Source organism: Pollicipes pollicipes, unplaced genomic scaffold (genome assembly GCF_011947565.3).
Source record: "Pollicipes pollicipes isolate AB1234 unplaced genomic scaffold, Ppol_2.1 Scaffold_3447;HRSCAF=4054_pilon_pilon_pilon, whole genome shotgun sequence".
Classification (NCBI taxonomy): Eukaryota; Metazoa; Arthropoda; class Thecostraca; order Pollicipedomorpha; family Pollicipedidae; genus Pollicipes; species Pollicipes pollicipes.
This window is the reverse complement of record NW_023596297.1, coordinates 29,504,551-29,523,078: the sequence shown is the minus strand read 5'-3', so window position 1 is coordinate 29,523,078 and position 18,528 is coordinate 29,504,551. Positions and strand designations below refer to the sequence as shown.

The 18,528-nt window shown below is 53.5% G+C and overlaps 1 protein-coding gene across 5 annotated transcripts in view; it reads left to right on the top strand.

Annotated features, from left to right (window-relative positions):
* The window catches only part of toy (paired box 6 protein twin of eyeless), a 49,846-nt gene extending 31,821 nt beyond the window's left edge, over positions 1-18,025 (top strand). For 4 of the 5 annotated variants that reach the window (XM_037213872.1, XM_037213868.1, XM_037213873.1 and 1 more), the window contains exons 5-10: positions 1,711-1,936; positions 8,596-8,745; positions 10,603-10,685; positions 12,353-12,534; positions 12,916-13,190; positions 17,537-18,025. In XM_037213872.1, the coding sequence (XP_037069767.1) occupies positions 1,711-1,936; positions 8,596-8,745; positions 10,603-10,685; positions 12,353-12,534; positions 12,916-13,190; positions 17,537-17,628 (1,008 nt within the window). In that variant the 3' untranslated portion in view covers positions 17,629-18,025. The remainder of the gene's footprint in view (positions 1-1,710; positions 1,937-8,595; positions 8,746-10,602; positions 10,686-12,352; positions 12,535-12,915; positions 13,191-17,536) is intronic. The other variant, XM_037213871.1, reaches the window with a different exon arrangement.
* The last annotated feature ends 503 nt before the right edge of the window (positions 18,026-18,528 follow it).

The window sequence follows — 18,528 nt, the reverse complement described above, 5'->3', positions numbered from 1 at the left end:
TACCGCACAGGTAATGGCCGATGTCAGGAAGGGTGACTCAAACGCGCGCGAAGAATGGAACCAATTTTCCGTTTGGGCGCTCTGGTTCACATGCATTATTCGTCTGTGGTCTCAGCACGGCGGTTTTAATCAGCATTCCAAGCTTCGCGCGAGTGTATCCGTCAGAATGTGCGATTAGAAAATTAGAACAGCACGTACGGGTTCTCTACGTTAAGTGTCTGTTGCCATAGATGAGTGCTGAGTTTTTTCCCTTCCCAAAGCGTGGAGAAACTGGCCTCAAAATTTGATTCACTAGCACTCAGGCATATCGCATGCAACAAAACAACACATAATATGTCACATCGCTATATTTCATATATATATATATATATATATATATATATATATATATATATATATATATATATACTCATTTGTTCACTTACCGCCTGCCAACTGTACACTGACATGAACTCGACGGTTTCAAGTCTTCAGAAAGCTCTGTCAGACATGAAAAACGTCATATCTAATCTACATCGCTGGCCCCATAAGGAATCTTCGGAATACATCGAGCGCTGTTCCCCAAATGTACTTCTGAGGGTATCACTCAAATTTCTGCATATGGTAAAGACGAAGTTCTGGACAGGAATATTGGTCTTTAACTTCACAGATGTGCCCCAAGGTAGTTCTGATATTTTAGTGCCAACTTATCTTAACTCTTTAGTGATGTTCCAGCCCACCTCTTTTCCCATACGGGTAGAATGCTTCGGACAGATCCAAGTTTTGGTATTATCAAGATAAGTATAGAAGGCAATGAACGGCTCATAGCTTCAGGTCAACTTCCGCCTGCTTTGTACGTTTAAATTTGAGACAAGGAAAGGTAACTAACTCAACAACCTGCGGTGTCCAATAATAAGTGCATGCATTGCCATAAGTTTAGTCTGAATCTGGGCTCTCCATCTCGATGCATTCTCTGATTGATTTTGTGTCTATTATTTCACCCGATGATGAGATCCAGGAGCATTTCGGTAGCGTCTCAGACGAACAAAACAAAAAAACTCGACTGGGCCAGACGTCTGGGATGAAAATTGTTTCTATGGGCCTTGTGATAGTTTTGATGTTACGTAGTTATGTTCATAAAGTAAATGATATTATCAACTTTTTTGCATAGGACCCCAGAGTGGCTTTTGGTATAAAACAGGTTTATTCCAGAAAACGCAGGATCTATTGTGGCTATATTCAACGTGCTAGGCTAGCCAATGAAAACTGGCCATCCGAGAAACCAGTGTTTATCACATTGTATATCCGTTCTCAACTAGTAGGGTTAAGGCATTTTAATTGCAGAGTGAGAAGCAAACAGGTGCTAGAAACCAGTCGTGGATGATGCCGGACTTTGACCATGACATTAGGAGCCTACGGACAGAAGGCTTGACTGGGTCCACCTCCCCGGAATCAAAGCTGGCCACCACGCCACCTCCTCCGGCCCTTCAACGCAGGCAGGCCGGGCGGCGGCCGCGGCCCGCGAGCTGCCCGACCCCGACCCGCGCCCCACGAGCTGTCCGACCCCGACCCGCGGCCCACGAGCTGCCAGACCCTGACCCGCGCCTCGCGTGCTAACCGACCCTAACCCACGCCCCACGAGCGAACCGACCCTGATCCGCGCCCCACGAGATGCCCGACCTTGACCCGCGCCCTACAACCTGCCTGACTCTGACCCTCGCCCGCCGGCAGGTCTCCTCCATCAACCGGGTGCTGCGCAACCTGGCCACGCAGAAGGACCAGCAGCAGCATCAGCACCAGGAGAGCGTGTACGACAAGCTGCGTATGTTCAACGGGCCGACGGCGGCCGGCTGGGCCTGGTACCCGGGTGGACCGCCGCCCTCGCACCTCTCTCTGCCGCAGACGCCCGGCCACGGCCTGCCCAGTCAGCTGCCGTCCAGGGAGGACATCAAACGAGGTCAGTGCCCGCGGGGTGGCCGCGATTGGCCGTGTCTGGCCACGCCTGACATCGGTTGACCCCGTCTGACCCGGTCTGATCCCATTTGGTTCCATCGGACACTATGTGACCCCGTCTGACCCCGTCCGACTTTTTCCAACCCCAAATAGCCCGTATGACTCCATCTGACACATCCGGCCCCATCTGACCCCGCCCGACACTGGATAGCCCGCGGATAGTGGGCTACTCGTTAGAGGGTTTGGAGCGTGTTCGTGGGCGTGGTGAGTCGCCGTGCGGTAGTCTGATTTGTTGGGATTCATGCTTTCAGCATTGATGAAGCTTTTTTCCTCCACCCTGATTCTTCAGTAGGCAGGAAACACGCTGCTTTATAGATTGACTGGATTTTTTAAGGCAGCCTTGAATGATGAACCAACGACCGGGAGACGGAACAGGTGGTGAGTGAATAAGGAATGCGTAGGAAAAAGGAATGCCACCTACCCCATCATTTTTTTGTACTTGAAAAAGTGAACAGTAGTAGATTCCCATACCATGGATAAATGTAGTGGAAACGTGAGTTGCTACGCACATATGTAGCCAGAAAATGCTCTTTTTTGATAATTTCGCTTCAAAGAACAGGTACCAGATTTGTGGCCGACGGAGAACCATTCTTGAACGTTTTGCTATTGTTCGGCAGCAGGTCAGTGAAGTGTTTTCAAACCTTTTTCAGCAAGTTTTATAAAAAAAGGTGGCGAGCAGATGATGAGCAGATAGCGAGCACAAGAATGCTCTGGCCCTAATTGAAAACAGCAGCCAATTCGCAAGCACACCTTACATGGTAATGTTTGACATTACCTCGTGTTGTGTACCTATGCTACTTGCATTTGATAGCTTGGTTGACTAGAAAGGCTTTGCAAGTTAAGTTCAACTGGAACGAATGTAAAATTGTGGTGCGTGTTAAGGGTGTGCTCTCAATATCATCGCTTACCAAAAGATAACTTAACAACGTAACTTCTGGCTACTTTTACGTTTTTCAGACTTGACAATGTGGCCTAAACTCCACGACAATTGGGTGCCAATACGTGATACTCGCCCCCTCCCCTATCATAGGGTTAATCTTCAAGCCAAAAAATCTCCTGAACTTTGGAATGTAAGCTGACGGCTGGAAGTCAATTTGACCGCCAGTGCTCATAATCATAACTTTGAATTTGTGCGGCATGCTATGTTTGTCACGCGTGATGCAAACCTGCCTTGTGTCGAACAGTATACGATACTGTGCAGATTCGCGATTCTATCGCCTCACGATGGCACACCAAAGACAGTTTCTTGGAATTACCAGGGAACCAAATGTGACCTAGTGCTCTCTGTCTGCTATCGCTGTGTAAAAAGCCACTTCATCATCGATGGTAATCATAAAATCAAACAATTGAGCGCTTCAAAAAATATTCGGCTAGTTGTTGTGATCAAACAGCGATTTCAATATGAAAGTTTCGCAAAGAAATGACCAACTTATTCCGCCATGCTGCACATGCCGTTAAACTCCAACCAATCACATCGAAGTGTGCAGGCGCCGCGGCCGTCGCACATATCATCCATCAGCCAATCAGAGCGTCACCCGCCGCTGGGTGATTTCATCGCTAATTGCAAACTTAAAACATACTTCAAACTAATGGCTTCAAAGTTTAGCAGTAGATCAATCTAGGTACTGCAAACAACACAGTAGCCCCACGCTGTTCACGGTAAGACTACCTCAGCTTAAATCTTGATATAATGCCCTTGGGTACCTATTTGTACCATTGCTGCCGCTATTTGATTTCACCGCAGCATGCGTACGCATTTGCAGTATGTCAAAGCTATGCGATGACTTTGATATCTCTTATCTGGATCAAATGTACGAGACGCCAATTTTTCCGTATGTGACCAACCAAAATTATTGATTATCATATGTCCTGTAGCATATATTTGCTACGTAAATGTTTTACGTGAATCGAATGGTTCTTATTTTGAAAGTGTTATGCACAACAGTGCTGGGATGCCTCTTCAGAACAGTGGAATAACCTTTTCAGCTCCCAAATGTGTAGTGTATGTCATTGATCTAACCTTCATTTTAGTGTGCTTTGACCTTTGGTTGATTTTCGACCATGATGCACTTGAGAACAAAAGGTTACCGACCCGAAACTTACGTACCTCCCAAAACTGCCTTTGATTGAGCCTTCGGTATAGAAAAGTGCACAAAATATATTATGCTAGGCCACTGTAATACCTTTGCCGATAGCAACAAGCCAACATTTCCCATTTCCACCAGCAATCCCGCCGTCTGTGTGATAATCTCTGCCCTGCCGAGCGCTGTTTGCCTTGTTGCTCTCAACGTTGGCGCATGTATATTGGGGCATTACCATCGAGGCGCACGGCAGCCATCCATTGCTGCGCGCTCGGCTGTCGTCGGCGGCGGCCGGGAACGCCCCCGGCACCCCGTGGCCGCCGCCGCGCGCGCCCACATCAATCTCCGATAAAACAGAGCAAAAAATCGCCGCCGCGCCGACCGCTCTCGTTTGCATTGGAAGCGCGCTCCGTGGGGCGGAATTGACGTCATCAGAGTTGCAGATGAGGCGGCGCGCCGCCGCCCTGCGCGCCATGATGAAGTGAAGACAAATCCGGCGCATGATTGATCCGGCTCATTACTGCGGCGCACACACAGGCCGCGCGCCGCCTGACAGACGGAGACGGCCGCGACGCGGCGGAGGCAAACACGCCGCAGAAGGGCGCCGCGTAATCCCGGGCCGAGTGGTCGCGGAGAGCCGTCACCATTGTGTCCGAGCGGCCGGTAAACAGGGCGCCGCGCGGGGGTGCGGGAGGTGTTTGGCTGGGAGCGCGGACCGACGGGAGGGCCGCCGAACACGGCCGGCCGTCACGGCGAATTTGGGCTCCGCTTGCAGGCGCAGCTTTCCAGCGAGCTTGTGTGATCGGCAGATACCAGATGCGCTTTAGGATAGCCGCCTTCCGCGGCCCGCCAATCGAGAGACCACGCCGGCCCAGATAACCAGGAGTGCCCTTTGATGAACGGCAGATAGACCGCCGCCGGGAAACAGCCGGCCATGATTTGATCCTTTCAACTAGAAATTGCTTTGAAAACTTCAATTTCCGATGCGGCGGTTTGGGAATTGGCGGCGCTGTTTTCGGTCGTGTCGTCGCCGCGCCGCCGGCGCCGCGCCGCGTCCGTTCACTCGGGTGCGGCGCTCCGGCGGGGGTCATCAAACGGAGGCCCGGCCGCCGCCGCCGCCGCCGCTGCCCCGACTATTGAGTTAACGACAATCCCATTCTAGTCACTCGTTGGCTGATTACGCCGTGGTTGTATTGTGGTTAAACTAAGCGCGCCGCGATCGTCAAATGAAATCATCTCTCCCAATGACGGAAATAACCACTCGTCCCGCTCGAAATTAGCTCCCCCGCGGTCGCCACGCGTCCCGCGGCGGTGACAGCGGCGACAGCGGCGGCGCGGCGGCGGCGGCGCGGCGGCGGCGGCGGCGGCGGCGGCGCGCGGGCCGTCGCCGTGCCGGTGCAGTGGGCCGGCCTTGGCAGGTAGCAGGCGGTCGGCATGCAGCGATGGCTGCCCGCGCGCCCCGCCCCCGGCCGCCGCTGCACCATCAGATAGCGGCGCGCGCCGTCACGGGATGTGTCACCGGCCGGCTGTTTGTCGCCGGGCGGCGCCCTCTGATCCGCCGCCGCCACCGCACGTATCGCGCCCATCTGCCGGCTGCACAAAGGGCGCGCTCGACAACAGCGCGCGGCGCCACCGCGGCCGCCGCGGCCGGCCAGCGGCCACGAGCTGCGCGTCCCGCGGCTCTCCTCGAGCGCCGGCAGCCCAGCACCAACGGCTGCACAGCTGGCGACGTTTTTGCAGGGCGCGGTATTTTTGGGTCGGCCACGTTTGCAGACGCGCTTTTGTGTGGCCGTACGTGGCTTCTGTTGGCCTTTTGTTCGCGACGCTGGCGCCATTGTTTGCAGCTCCTTTCGGGTGTGTGTTCCACTCGTGTGCTGTGATGAACAGAGGCGTATCAGGTATTCGCTGGAGGCGGTGCACCGCCAAGAAACTCCTGACAGCGGCACAACCAATCATTTTGAGAACCATTTGTCGTGTTTCAGATCACTAATGTAATATGGCGGCAGTAGGGGCGTGATATTTCCGGACATTTTTCGGCTTGTTTTAGTAATTTTGTACAACAGTATTCCAGGCTTATGCTGAAATGGTCAGAATTAATAATTTATTTCCTTATTTTTCTTGTGGCGCTAACGAATTTGTCTCGTAGAAACGAATACAACTAAGAATTGTAAGCCTCTTGTCGTGTTTAGACGTTTATATCTGTGTTGGTCGCCTACTCTTGTAGAACGGCGATGTTGGTGAAGATGGAACACGCAGTCTATATTTCGGTTTCATTATGTCCACAGCACTGTTCATGCCTGACAGTATGTAGCGCCGACTGCATTGTACACGCGCACCTACCATACGCCCGCCGCGAGCTTGTCTGCCGTTCTTTGTTGACACGCGGCTGCGCTGTATTTCGTCCTCCACTCCTGTCCGGCGGAGCTGTCTGCCACTCGGTGTTACTGTCCGACTGCGTTGTTCACCTCTCGCCACCACTGTCCGATCGCGATGTCTGGTGCTCTCTAGCGGCGAATTCCTTTCAGCAGACCTGACCGGCGGCACCCTTTGACAAACAGCGCTAATCGTAATACTTCTGTTGGCATGGCTCACGCATTATCATTGGAGGTGAAGTTATCCGGGAAAATACCGAACAAAACAGCCCTTAGCCATTCACGGCCGCGAACAATGCTGCTGGCTCGGCCATTGAGCCGTGGCAAGAGTTCCCAATCGAGTTTAGATGGCCAGCCCGCCCCTTTCTCAATGCCATCAATAGGTGTAGCTTTGATACGAGAAGCCTTCCAAAGGCTGCCGCTATCCGAGATTATTTGGGGATTATATGCCGGGGTTCAATAGGCCGGCGGCAGGGCGTCCAGTGAATGAGAGAGAGGCGTGGAGCCTAAGAGTAAGCAGAATTGGAAACATTTCAGAGTTCACTTGGTGGCTTGTTATCTTCGCCGTGAGTTTGCACTAGGGATGCCGTTTCTTATGCAGTTAGCGGTCCATCACCCAGCTTTGGCTCCAGCCCCCTTCATTTTTGCGTCATTTTTTACTGCTCAGCATCTGCGAGACTGCATCTCTGGTTCCGACATCGTCTGATAAACTATCGCTCCTGCTCTGAAGCCAGAGACGCTAGGGACACATTTTGTGCGTCAAAACACGCCAATAAATGCTCCATGTATGGGTTGCTGATTATTTGGGTGCGATTGCACGGTATGCTGGAGAGATATCCTCTTAAAACCTTAGACGATCACATCAACCCCTCATCAGGATAAGGGTTGAGTTTATTCAGCACGAATGTTTGACATCTTTGTTCTAATCCATGCTGGTGAAAATTCACGATGGTATGCTACACAATGCAATCATGCGCTAGATAACATGAAAACCGTCTCGCAAAAACGAGTAGCGCGGTAAAAATTACGGGTTCTTAGGTTGCAAACAACAGACCTTCAATGTGCCCAGTTATCTGTTATCTGGCAATCATTGCAAAAACTTGGCGCTTAAAGGCAGTGTTCATGGGCAGAAGGTCTTTCTCGCCCACATCACGTTCAAAACTTCGCCTTTTGCACTGATACACGAAGAACAGTTTCCCCCAAACCGCAAACACGTGTGGCGCAACTACCTCGAGGTGAACGCCCGCTGCATAGGCTGTCCCGCGCGACATGGCCCGCGGACACGCCCGGTACCGGCCTGGTCCGGTTCAGCCCGGCTTGGCTCGTGTGCCAGGCTTGTCGAAGCATGTCGTCGTGAGGGTCTAGTAAACTCCGTCTGCTATGTAGGTTAGTGCGAACTGCGCTCAAAGACGTAATTGTGGACCTGTATTTTGTTGCCGGTCACATATGACCGCTGGAGGCCCCTCGCTGCGCCGCCAGTCGAGGCAGGCTGTCAGGCCCGGGGCTGCCGGTACTGCTGAAAAGGTGGAGCATGTGTCGGAACTTGGCAACAGCTTGTCAGCATTACTTCATCGGTTCGTATTCGTGTGTCCGACTCACCAAAGCCTCTCGCAAAGCTTTCTGCTCGAGTTATCTTGAAATGCATCGAGCACCCCGGCGCTAGAGCCCTGGTGTCATGTGCCTGATTTTAATCCAGCTTAGAGCGTTTTGGCCGGCATCTGCAGCCTCGTGGACACTGAATCCGCATCGTTTTCATTCTCGTCTCAGAGGCGTAAACACGTACCTAAGAGTGGATGGGAAGACCTTTATCTAGGCCTGTTCTTAACGATCATGACCGTGGGGCTAATATGGAACCTTCGCGAAAGTCGAAATAGCCCCGGCCCGCCCGCCTCCCTCTGCCCCTTCCTCCGCCTCGCATCCATTCCCACGTTACTGTCTTGCCCGATAGCTTTGTACCACAACCTGCTGCAGCTGTTGTCCCAAAAAGCTGCAACACACATGAGTGGAGGGCTGCAATCCTAGAAATATTGTACTTGCTACTGCTGCCGCCAGGAAAAGCTGGCCGCCGTCCAGTTTGTCCGTTTCTACTTGGTTGTACTTTGTCCGTTTGCTGAGCGAGCAGCGCGTGCAAAGGTTCTTGATTTTGTCAGCAGATGGCGCCAGCGAGCCGACCTCGGACGGAAACTCGGAGCACAACTCCTCGGCGGAAGAGGACTCGCAACTTCGGCTGCGGCTTAAGCGAAAGCTGCAGCGAAATCGCACGTCTTTCACTAACGAACAAATCGAGTCATTAGAAAAAGGTGAGCCTACGCGGCGGTAAAAGTCCGTGATGTTCGCGACTCGGCCGTAGAGACGAGCCTTGTGTGTTAGCCTTTCGCTGCTCTACGGGGCCATGTCCTCTCCTTATCATCATTTTATTAAGCATGGAGCCTTTGAGCGTATTGCGAGAGACAGCATTAGCAAACGAGGCAATGACGTTTGTATTTAGTTGTTAATTGTACCCCACCTAAAAGGAGTGTCATCTTGTATGGAGCATACCGATGTTGGGATATGCTAGGGTACATACCAAGAAGTACCAGTGTACACGCCTTGACAATGGAATCATATCCGTGTGTTGTTTTTGTTCAAAATGCAGTAGCGTTTATATGGTTTTGTTTCTTACGGCAACCTCGCACTTACATTATCTTAAACTGAGACCCTAGCGAGTCTGATTCATTCGTCGCAACTGAGCTCGAAAGCTGTCACGGCGTGCAATTATTTCTAGTTAATATATGGCCAAAAGACCAATGCCCAATAAACCTTATCGCATCTACCTCATTAGCGTTCGCTGATTGGCCACACCATGATAGCACATGCAGGAGATCTCTATGCGGGTGAACATAACGGATTAACATCACTAAAAACATCTTTGCACGCTGCGGGCGCACTCAGCTTTTTGGAAGGTTCTGAACATGAGCACGTGTTTTCAACTTCTTTCTTTTTACCTGTCTATGCCAATTTTCTAGCTGTAGACAAATACTTCCATGCTTAAATCCCTATATACATACATGCATGTATATGTACATATATATATATAGGCATACATATGTAGACAAATACTTTCATGCTTAAATTCCTATATACACGCATGCATGCAAACCTATGCTGATCAACCACTGCATTTCAAATTACTTCGCGCCGCATTTCACGAAACAAATGTTGCATCATCAGGCAGCAAAAACACACACGTACAGTGCGTACGTACGTACGTACACCATAATGGTTCAAAACACGCCAAGATACAGACAAATTAAGAATACCACACAAGTGAGTGCAATAGCTCACGACCCACCCCGAATTTCACAGCCATATTTCATTTCATCACAGTTTCTAATGGAAATGAATACATCATGTTATTTGGCGCTGGACGGGCCTTAAGAATGTACAAAAACTCTGTTTCATCATTTTATTCTCCAAACAAGCGAGGAATCTTATCATGCCCAGATTCTAAGATTGGAAACCAAAACTGAAGCTTCACATGTAAATAAACATTCTCACATGTGAGCGGGGTCAAGTTTTACAACTAGTTTTCCCGTCCGGGTAAGTTTACCTAGTGCTGCTGAATGCGACTATGCAAGCTCCGAAGTGCGGAACGTTTGTAGGATGTTCCACACGAGATACAACGAAACTGGCGTGCTACTGTCAATTGACGGCATTTCGGTAATCCATCCCAATGTTTGAAGAAGGAACCTCCTAACAACGAACTCACCAAATTAATCTTAGAACCTTAGAATGGATATAATTTTGATAGCAGGTTGATCAACTCACGTTTGAGACTTTTAGAATGTGAGCCAAATTGATGCAAGGTGTGCTTTTATACGTAAATATAACACACACACACACACACACACACACACACACACACACACACACACACACACACACACACACACACACACACACACACACACACACACACACACACACACATATGCATATATATATATATATATATATATATATATATATATATATATATATAGCATACACGCGGGTAAAAATTTGACAAGGGGAACCTGTCTCCAGCGCCCCCTCCCCTAGCTACGCCCTGCCACACGGTGCTGACGCGGGCTGTCCCCAGTACCCACCCCCAGCTGACGCGATATGTGTCTCGGCAGAATTCGAGCGGACGCACTACCCGGACGTGTTCGCCCGCGAACGGCTGGCCGAGAAGATAGGACTGCCTGAGGCCCGCATCCAGGTAATGATGACCCTGACAGGGCTTCGGGACGAGACCTTCAGTGGTAGCGGGACGGGAGCTTCAGTGATCGTGGGCCAGGAGCTCAGCGGCAGTGGGCGGCGGGATGGGAGCTCAGTGGCGGTGGGACGGGAGCCTCAGTAGTGACAGGACGGGCGTCTGTGGACACTTCTCCGGCGGAATGTGCGGCTCAAGCTGGGCGGTGTTCAGAGCCCGCCCAGAGCCATGCTTTGCATACGTGTGTAAATTGGGCTGAAGGTCAAGGTCGCGCGTCGTCGCGAGCACCAGCCGGTTGCCGTTTTCCCCGCGGAAGTAGGAAGCGACGCGAACGACTGGGCTACGCATTAAATAGCTCAGGAAGTGACCTTCCAGGTCGAACAACGCAAAACTTTCGCCTTGAAGAATATTTAAGTAGCTTGCCCGGCACGTGCCTGGTTCAACGCACGACAGGAAGCGTCCAGGCGACGGGCCGCGGAGTTTAGTAACAGCGCGCGAGCTGCCTGAGGGGCGCGACCGGCAGTGGTCGGACCGACGAGCCGACCTTGGTCGCCGCCGCAGGCGCCGTCTTGAGCCGCGGCTCCTGCTGGAGATGGGGGTTGTCGTCAAGCTCTGTCTCGAGGCGCAGTCCCCGGTGTTCGGCGGGCCGGCATACCATTGCAGACCGACGCGTCTGCAGGGCTACTGTTTTGGCTGCCGGCGACTGCAACGCCTCATGACGGCGGGGCTTCGCTGCAGGCTTGTGGTCGCAGTGACGCGGACGCGACAGGGGTTGTTCAGAGCAGTTAGAGAAGAGCTGCGGAAACAGAAGTGCGGCCAGGCATGCAACACATGCGGCACGCCGTCCAGGGCTTCTGCTGAGCTCGAGTGTCATGCTTTCTTTGTTCAAGATGTTTGCATGAAATGAAATGGTATTTGGGTGTTTGTTACGGTATTGCGATCACTTAACGGACTAAATTGGTATCAAGCCTAGCTGCATAAGAAGTTTGAATTTCAGGACAACGTAGTACAAATCAGCATAACTTTACTTGCAAGCTCGTTCAGTTTCCTAATGTGATCATTTTTTAAACTAAATTTGAGCCATGTTTTCTGAAGTAACTAGCTTTATCCATTTGTGTCGTATTTGGACGCGTTCCATTTCAGCTTTCAACTGTATGCACTGAAAAAATAATTGCATGTCGCTCTTTGTGGCATGCACGGCTCAACTGTGAGCACACCATAGGCCTCGTAGAGCTTAAGTTGTAAGGAACTGATGCGATTTAAAAGACTTTTATAAAAACGAAGGAGTTACTTCTTGACGTAAAAAGAACAAAGTGAAAAATAAATCGCTCAGGACACATGCACATGCATAGTTACATGGATTAGAGACATCACCACCTTTGATCTGCGCATGAGGTGGAAAACTAGGTCGAAGTTCCGCCCTTGGGCGCCATTTTTGCCTCTATAAAACTCGTTGCAGCTTCACGCTACCTGGCATGGCCATTGTTCAAATCATTTAATTAGACCCTCCTTGGCTACCGGAGCTAAGCCAGGCGCCTTCCAATTCCATTAGAGCCGCATGCGATGTGACCAGCGGTAGCGTGACTGTTATGCTCCCTCTGATTGGCTGGCCGTCTGCGTCGGCGGCCCTCATTTGTTCGCGTCACTAGTGTCTGACCGTGATTGGTTAACAGGTGTGGTTCAGCAACCGGCGAGCCAAGTGGCGGCGCGAAGAAAAGCTGAGGAACCAGAGGCGTGGCATCGAATCTGTGGGCGTGTCGCACCACGCCTCGCCCGGCCGCCTGCCCATCCAGTCGGGCTTCAACGCAATGTACCCCTCGATACCGCAGCCCATCAGCATGGCCGATACGTACAGGTGAGCCGGCACTGAGGGCCGGCTGAGGCAGGAGAAGGAACGGCAATGCCCAGTACCTCAGGCAGCCGGTGGGTCTGTTGTGTGGAAGTGTCCCGCTGGATAGGTCATGCCTGCCACATGAGCTGCCGGAAATGCGACCGGTTAGATTTTGAAGCACTGCTACATAAATCGATAAGCACATAGAGACTCGTTTGGTGAAGTTATTGCCAGCACTTTTCTGTAATGGCCTCTCGAACGGCCCAAGGCATTTGTCACCACGCTGCGTGCTGCCGCTTATTGGTCGTGTGGGAACGCAGTCGTGTCCTGATGCTTGAATCCGGCTGTGAGCCGAGTCTGCGAACATCGGGTGACCTCTGTTTGACCTCCGCCCCCCTCGCCCAGCTCCATGTCCCAGTCGCTGGGCGGCATGACGTCGGCGGCTGCGGCTGCGGCGGCGGCGGCCGGCGCCGGCTGCCTGCAGCAGCGGGACACCGCCTACCCGTACATGTTCGACCACCTGAGCTCGCTGGGCAGCATGTCGTCCGGCTACGGCCGCTCCTCGTGCAACATGACGCCGCAGAGCTCCGGCCACGTCGGCTACCACGGCTCGGCGGCGGCGGCGGCGGCGGCGGCGGCGGCAGCGGCAGCAGCCGCGCCCTCGTCCAACAGTGGCACCGGTCAGTAGCCCGGGCGTCGATTGGGGTGCCTCCAATCCGCTCTCAGAGAAGCGCCAACAAACTGATATGAAACGCCAGGCGCATGAGGTTTGGACGCGTCGGGTGTTCTTATAACCGAATTTGCCTCAGGTTTTGATTTGAAGACCTGCCGCCTACACTGGTAGACACATTAGGCAACTGTGCTGCCAGGGTGTTGTTCTCTGGACTTCTTATGGCGTCACACGACGACAGTCAATGTCTGCGCACACCCACGCAGCAGTCGTCAGCTCAGGATGGCTGTTGAATTGTTCGGTAGATCAATTTCAGCGCTAAAATCCAGCAAGTAAGTGTGATGGAGGCTGCACACATGCCTGACGCATCGCAAAGGTTATATCGACCATACAACTAGTATTATTGTGAGGTAATGACTTCACGACACTACAGCACCTGGGTGCTATTCCGGGTTCTATTGTTTATTGGAAGGTATCAACGAAATCTTCCGAATGCTCTCTTTATGATAGCTGTCCTTGTTTGGTCTCAGTTCCGTGCTTGAGAACCACGGCTGACCGAGCAAATCTAACTCGAATAAGGAAAACACTCTTTTCCTAAGCGTTCCGGCGTCATTCGGACAAACCCGGACAGGCCCGGGCAGACCAGAATATATTCAGGCTGACCCGAACAGACCCGGACAGACCTGGACAGACCCGAACACGTCTGGATAGATTCGGAATGAACCGGACAGATCCGGACAGACCCGAATAAACTTGAACAGACCCAGTAAGGCCCGGACGGACCTGGACGGACTCAGGCAGGTCCAGGAAGACCTGGACAGACCCGAGCAGGCCTGGACAGACCTTGTCAGACCTTGAAAGACTTGGGCAGATCCGGACAGACTGGGGCAATCCGGCCTGACCTGGATGGACTTGGACCGATCCAGACAGACCTGGGCTGACGACCTAACCTGGACAGACCCAGACCGATCCAGACAGACCTGGGCAGACGGCCTAACCTGGACAGACCCAGACCGATCTGGACGACCATCACGCCTTCTGGAAGCTGATCTCCTTGCAATCGCTGATCGCGGCTTCAAGAAGTTTCAGTGAAAAAAGAAGTATTTCCGTGGTATTGTGCTGCATTAATTTGATGACATTTGCATGAAGAAGATTGATTAGGCTTGATCTTCCTTCTTGGTTGTGATATAAGCAATAAGCATCGTCCCATTCGATTTATATCCGAAAAGTAAACTGGCTGATGGCAAAAACGCTGCACAAAGCGGGCCAAACCTGGGCCCCGACATCGACGGCCCTTCGTCGCGGCGATGCGAGACCAACACCGTTCGATGCAGGAAATGACGGCAATCACACCAGCAAAGGCGTGACCTGTTGTGCCCAACCGGTCACACGTCATCAAACGCAAGCCATGGATCGGCCCATTTTGAGAGCTTTTGAGGACTGGTGCTCGATCTCGGCCACCAGAGCAGATGTAACATGAAGCCGACCCCATGAGGTGCCGCCCACATGTCGCGGGACAAGTTAAACACCGCCTTTTCCTCGGGACGCCGGTAACTGACTGGGAGACTGACGATGACATCTTTTGAGAATTAGTCTGGTCTCGCGCTCGCTGCGACCTGAGAGGGAGGGGCGGATGGGGGGGGGGGGGTCATCATGGAGAGCCAGGAGGGCGCGAGAGGGCCGAACGGCATGCAAACTGCGCAGGAATGAAGACAGTACACTATGACCCTCTTTCGCCCGAGTTGTTTGCGTGATTTTTTTCCGTACTTTGGTTTAAATCATGGAGAACATAGATCATTTCAAACTCATCGATCGACTCGGCTGAGATGATGAAGCCTGGCCTAATCCACAGTCAGCCAATCTTCACCTTGAGTTCTGAGCTAGTGCGCGAACGCTGCATCGGCGTTCTTTGCATGCTGAGCTCTCCTGAAAGACACATTCCGAAGCATTCCTAACGCCCATTTGTGAGGCTTTCCAAAGGCGTCTGGGCTCAAAAAAGCGTACAGATGTCCAGCGGCGTCCGGTGTCTGGATTTGTGCATTATCTGGTCGACTGCAGCTTTCCTACCTGTGCTCATTTCGCGCCACCTGGACGTCGCACGAGGTACCTCGCTGCTTTGTTGGCAATAAGCCACTCCAAAAGGGCAGACACTTTGGAGGCCCCTGCAGGCCACGGCGATGAGGTGATATAAGTACGACTTTAACTGGAGACAAAAGTGCCTGGGAAATGTGCAAGAAACTCGGAGGAAACGACGTCACTTCAAAGGAAACCGTACTCGGTAGCCAAACGTGCCGACCTCACTGACCGTCAAATCTGCGCCGATCGCCCGGGCGCGGCGTGCACCGGACCATGGCCGCCGGTGAGCTTTTGAAACGCCGCATGACAGCGCCGCCAACATCCGGCTTCAGCTGACATCACCATGGGAACAATGGCCGTCGGTTTGCAGCCAGGCCGAGCCGAGCGCAAAAACTGTGCACGGTAGCTCTTTTGACAAGTGGCGTTCGTGAGACCACACGTTGTTAGCGGCCAACTTCAAAGTGCAGGGGCCGTTCATCAAAGGGCGGTGCTTCGCCCGGTGCCTTACTGAGCGTCACGCGCTCTTTAGTAATTAATATCCGAGCACATGGGCGGGACGATCGATCCCCCAGTGCGTCGTCAAAAGACCCCGCCAGGGGGCTCCACAAGTGGACTCCTGAGGTGCTGTTGGGGCGATTTGGGTGGTCCAACAGCACGTAATTGTGGGGTTTGTTAGATGGTTGGCTGTTGCTAGAGAAGTGCCGTGGAAGGACCTCATTAACCTATGCAACGAAAACACTTAGCGGGATTCCAACGATAATTATTATCCGGGTACAACTGTTAACCATGGTTTTTATCAAATGTATCATGCAACTCGTTAAGTATATTATATTCGCATGCAATACCACGTCAGGGTTTGATCCATGTCAACGATATGCACAAACATAGCTATATCGAGGCAGATACATTTTAAAACTGTCTGCCACAAGTCAGGCGACGCGTGGTCAAAACTGTAGGAGCCTGGCCTCCCGATAACCCAAACACGGGAGCAAGGACGACAGGGACATAGTCAGTCGGGCGGCGAACACCGCCAGCACGCCAGTGAAAGCCCAAACCGGCGGCGATGCACGGACGCGATTGCCGAGCGGCGGCGCGCGCCCGGGTCGTGGCTGGCCGCTCCGGCCGCCCCAGTCCCGGTCGCCCGGTGGCCGTCCGGCCGCAGCAGATGCGAGGTCGCACATCGATCTGACCGCGTCAGGTGCGCGCTCGACGGGCCGCCGGTCCTCCCGGGCCCCGCTCGGCCTGGCGGAGAGGGCCGGCCGGCCGCCGGACCGGGCGGCCTTGTCCGGCGCCGGGAGGAGCAGACCGGCCCGGCCCGGCGACCGGCCGCGGCCCCCGCCGGCCCGTCACAAAAACATCAAACATGACGATCTCGCTGTCATTCGTCATTTACAGTCATTTTGATCACAAAGGGACTGCACACATAATTATGTCGATGCGTTTATCGCGTGGGGTTGGGGGCCTCCGCGATCACGATCAGCCGAGCGAACAGCGGCGGGCCCCTTCGTCAGGGATATCCGATTATCATCGTATTGTTCCCAACTGCTCACATCTGCTGTCGCTGAAGGCTTTGTCCAACACCCCCCGGACATGCAGGCGACACGTAAAATTGGGGACACGTTTTTGGCGAGCCGGCGTTGATGATGTAGCGCCGCAGACGTGGCGAATCGCAGCATGCAGCGGAGTGGCGTGAATGACCGAGCATCGCCCGGCGGGCAGGCGATCGATCGTCTCGGATCATGTCGACGCGGCGATGTGAACATCAAAAGGACGTTAAAAAGCGCCTTTACTGGACGGAAGTCCAGTCGTGTCAGTTGCGCGGTTGATTTCTCAACGCATGTTTAAGGAGCTTAAAGAACAGAGAGAACTAAGAGTCTTAAGGACTTCTTAAGCATTGGTGACGTAGAGCGCACGTTTCCAAAAAGTGCGAAATCCCCTTTTGAAGCCAACTAGTGCTGTTAAAGCTAACTAGTGCTAACACTTCAGTGTCTGCCATCTGTACTTGGTAGCCACCACCTGTGTCTAATATTATACCTGACAAATGAGGGCACTGGTAGTGCTTCATTCCTACGCATGTAATACACGATAACAAATCACAAGCTTCACTCATCCAACGCCAGAATGCTCTACCTCCCCAGCAATTACCAGCAATTACACCTCAGCCCGCGACGTGTGACCTTGCCATGCGGATGTCGTGTGACCTTGTGCGTGCCGCGCGCGTGACCCGCGCACAGCCCCGGCGTGTCCTCCGCATGAGTAACCGATGCGTGTTGTCCGCAGGCGTGCTGTCGGCCGGCCTGTCAGTGCCGCTGCAGATCCACAGTCAGAGCCAGCACGACCTGGCCGCCAACTACTGGTCTCGCCTGCAGTGACCGGACCTGCAGTGACGGGATCTGCAGTGACCGGACCTGCAGTGACGGGACCTGCAGTGACCGGAGCGGAGCTGCAGTGACGGGATCTTCAATGACCGTGCTGCAGTGACGGGATCTACAGTGACCGGAGCTGTAATGACGAGATCTGCAGGAACGGGATCTGCAGTGACGGGAGCGTCCTGGAACTTGGTCGCCATACCTCTGGCCACCATAGTCTGACCTCTGTCCAGGACGGGTGCTCGACAGCCCGGCCGCCTGCCTGACCTCAGGCCAGAGCAAGCACGGGTCAGCGCCGGAGGCTCACCCGCGGTGCGCCGCCCCCCGTCACCGTCGGTCGCGCCGCCTCTGCCGGCAGCGGCCGCGCGGCCGGCGGCGCCGTGTGATCTAGATATGGCCGCCCCGCCGCCCGCCCGCCCTCTCGCCCGGCCGGCCGGCCGGCCGCCACGACCGGCCGTCCACGGTCTCTGACCATCGGCGGCCATGCTTGTCGCCGGGCGGGGCCGCGCAGGTGGCGACACCTGTCTGACGGCGGCGGCCGCCCGGCCGGCGGCGTCATGTGGCCGTTTGGCGTTCCGCTGACCCGTCGGTGGCCCCTGGCGATCGCGGCCGGCCCGCGCAGGGCCGTAGATGTACCGGCGCCGCGCGGGAGGGGAGCGCCGGAAATGGCGGGGTCGGCAACAGCTGGCGAGGGACATGCGTTGCCCGAGGGTAAACTGCCTGCCGGCTCCAACTTTCAACGGATGATATTCTCGCGTCTTACTGTTACCGGCCGCAAGTGTGAGAGGCCGCCGGAGCTAGTGCTTGCGTGAGCGCAAGTGTGCCAGTGTAGCTGTGTGTTCTGGTGTGTATTTGCGTATGAATATGTAGGTAGATTTATTGTTGCGTGTCGTTATTGTTCCT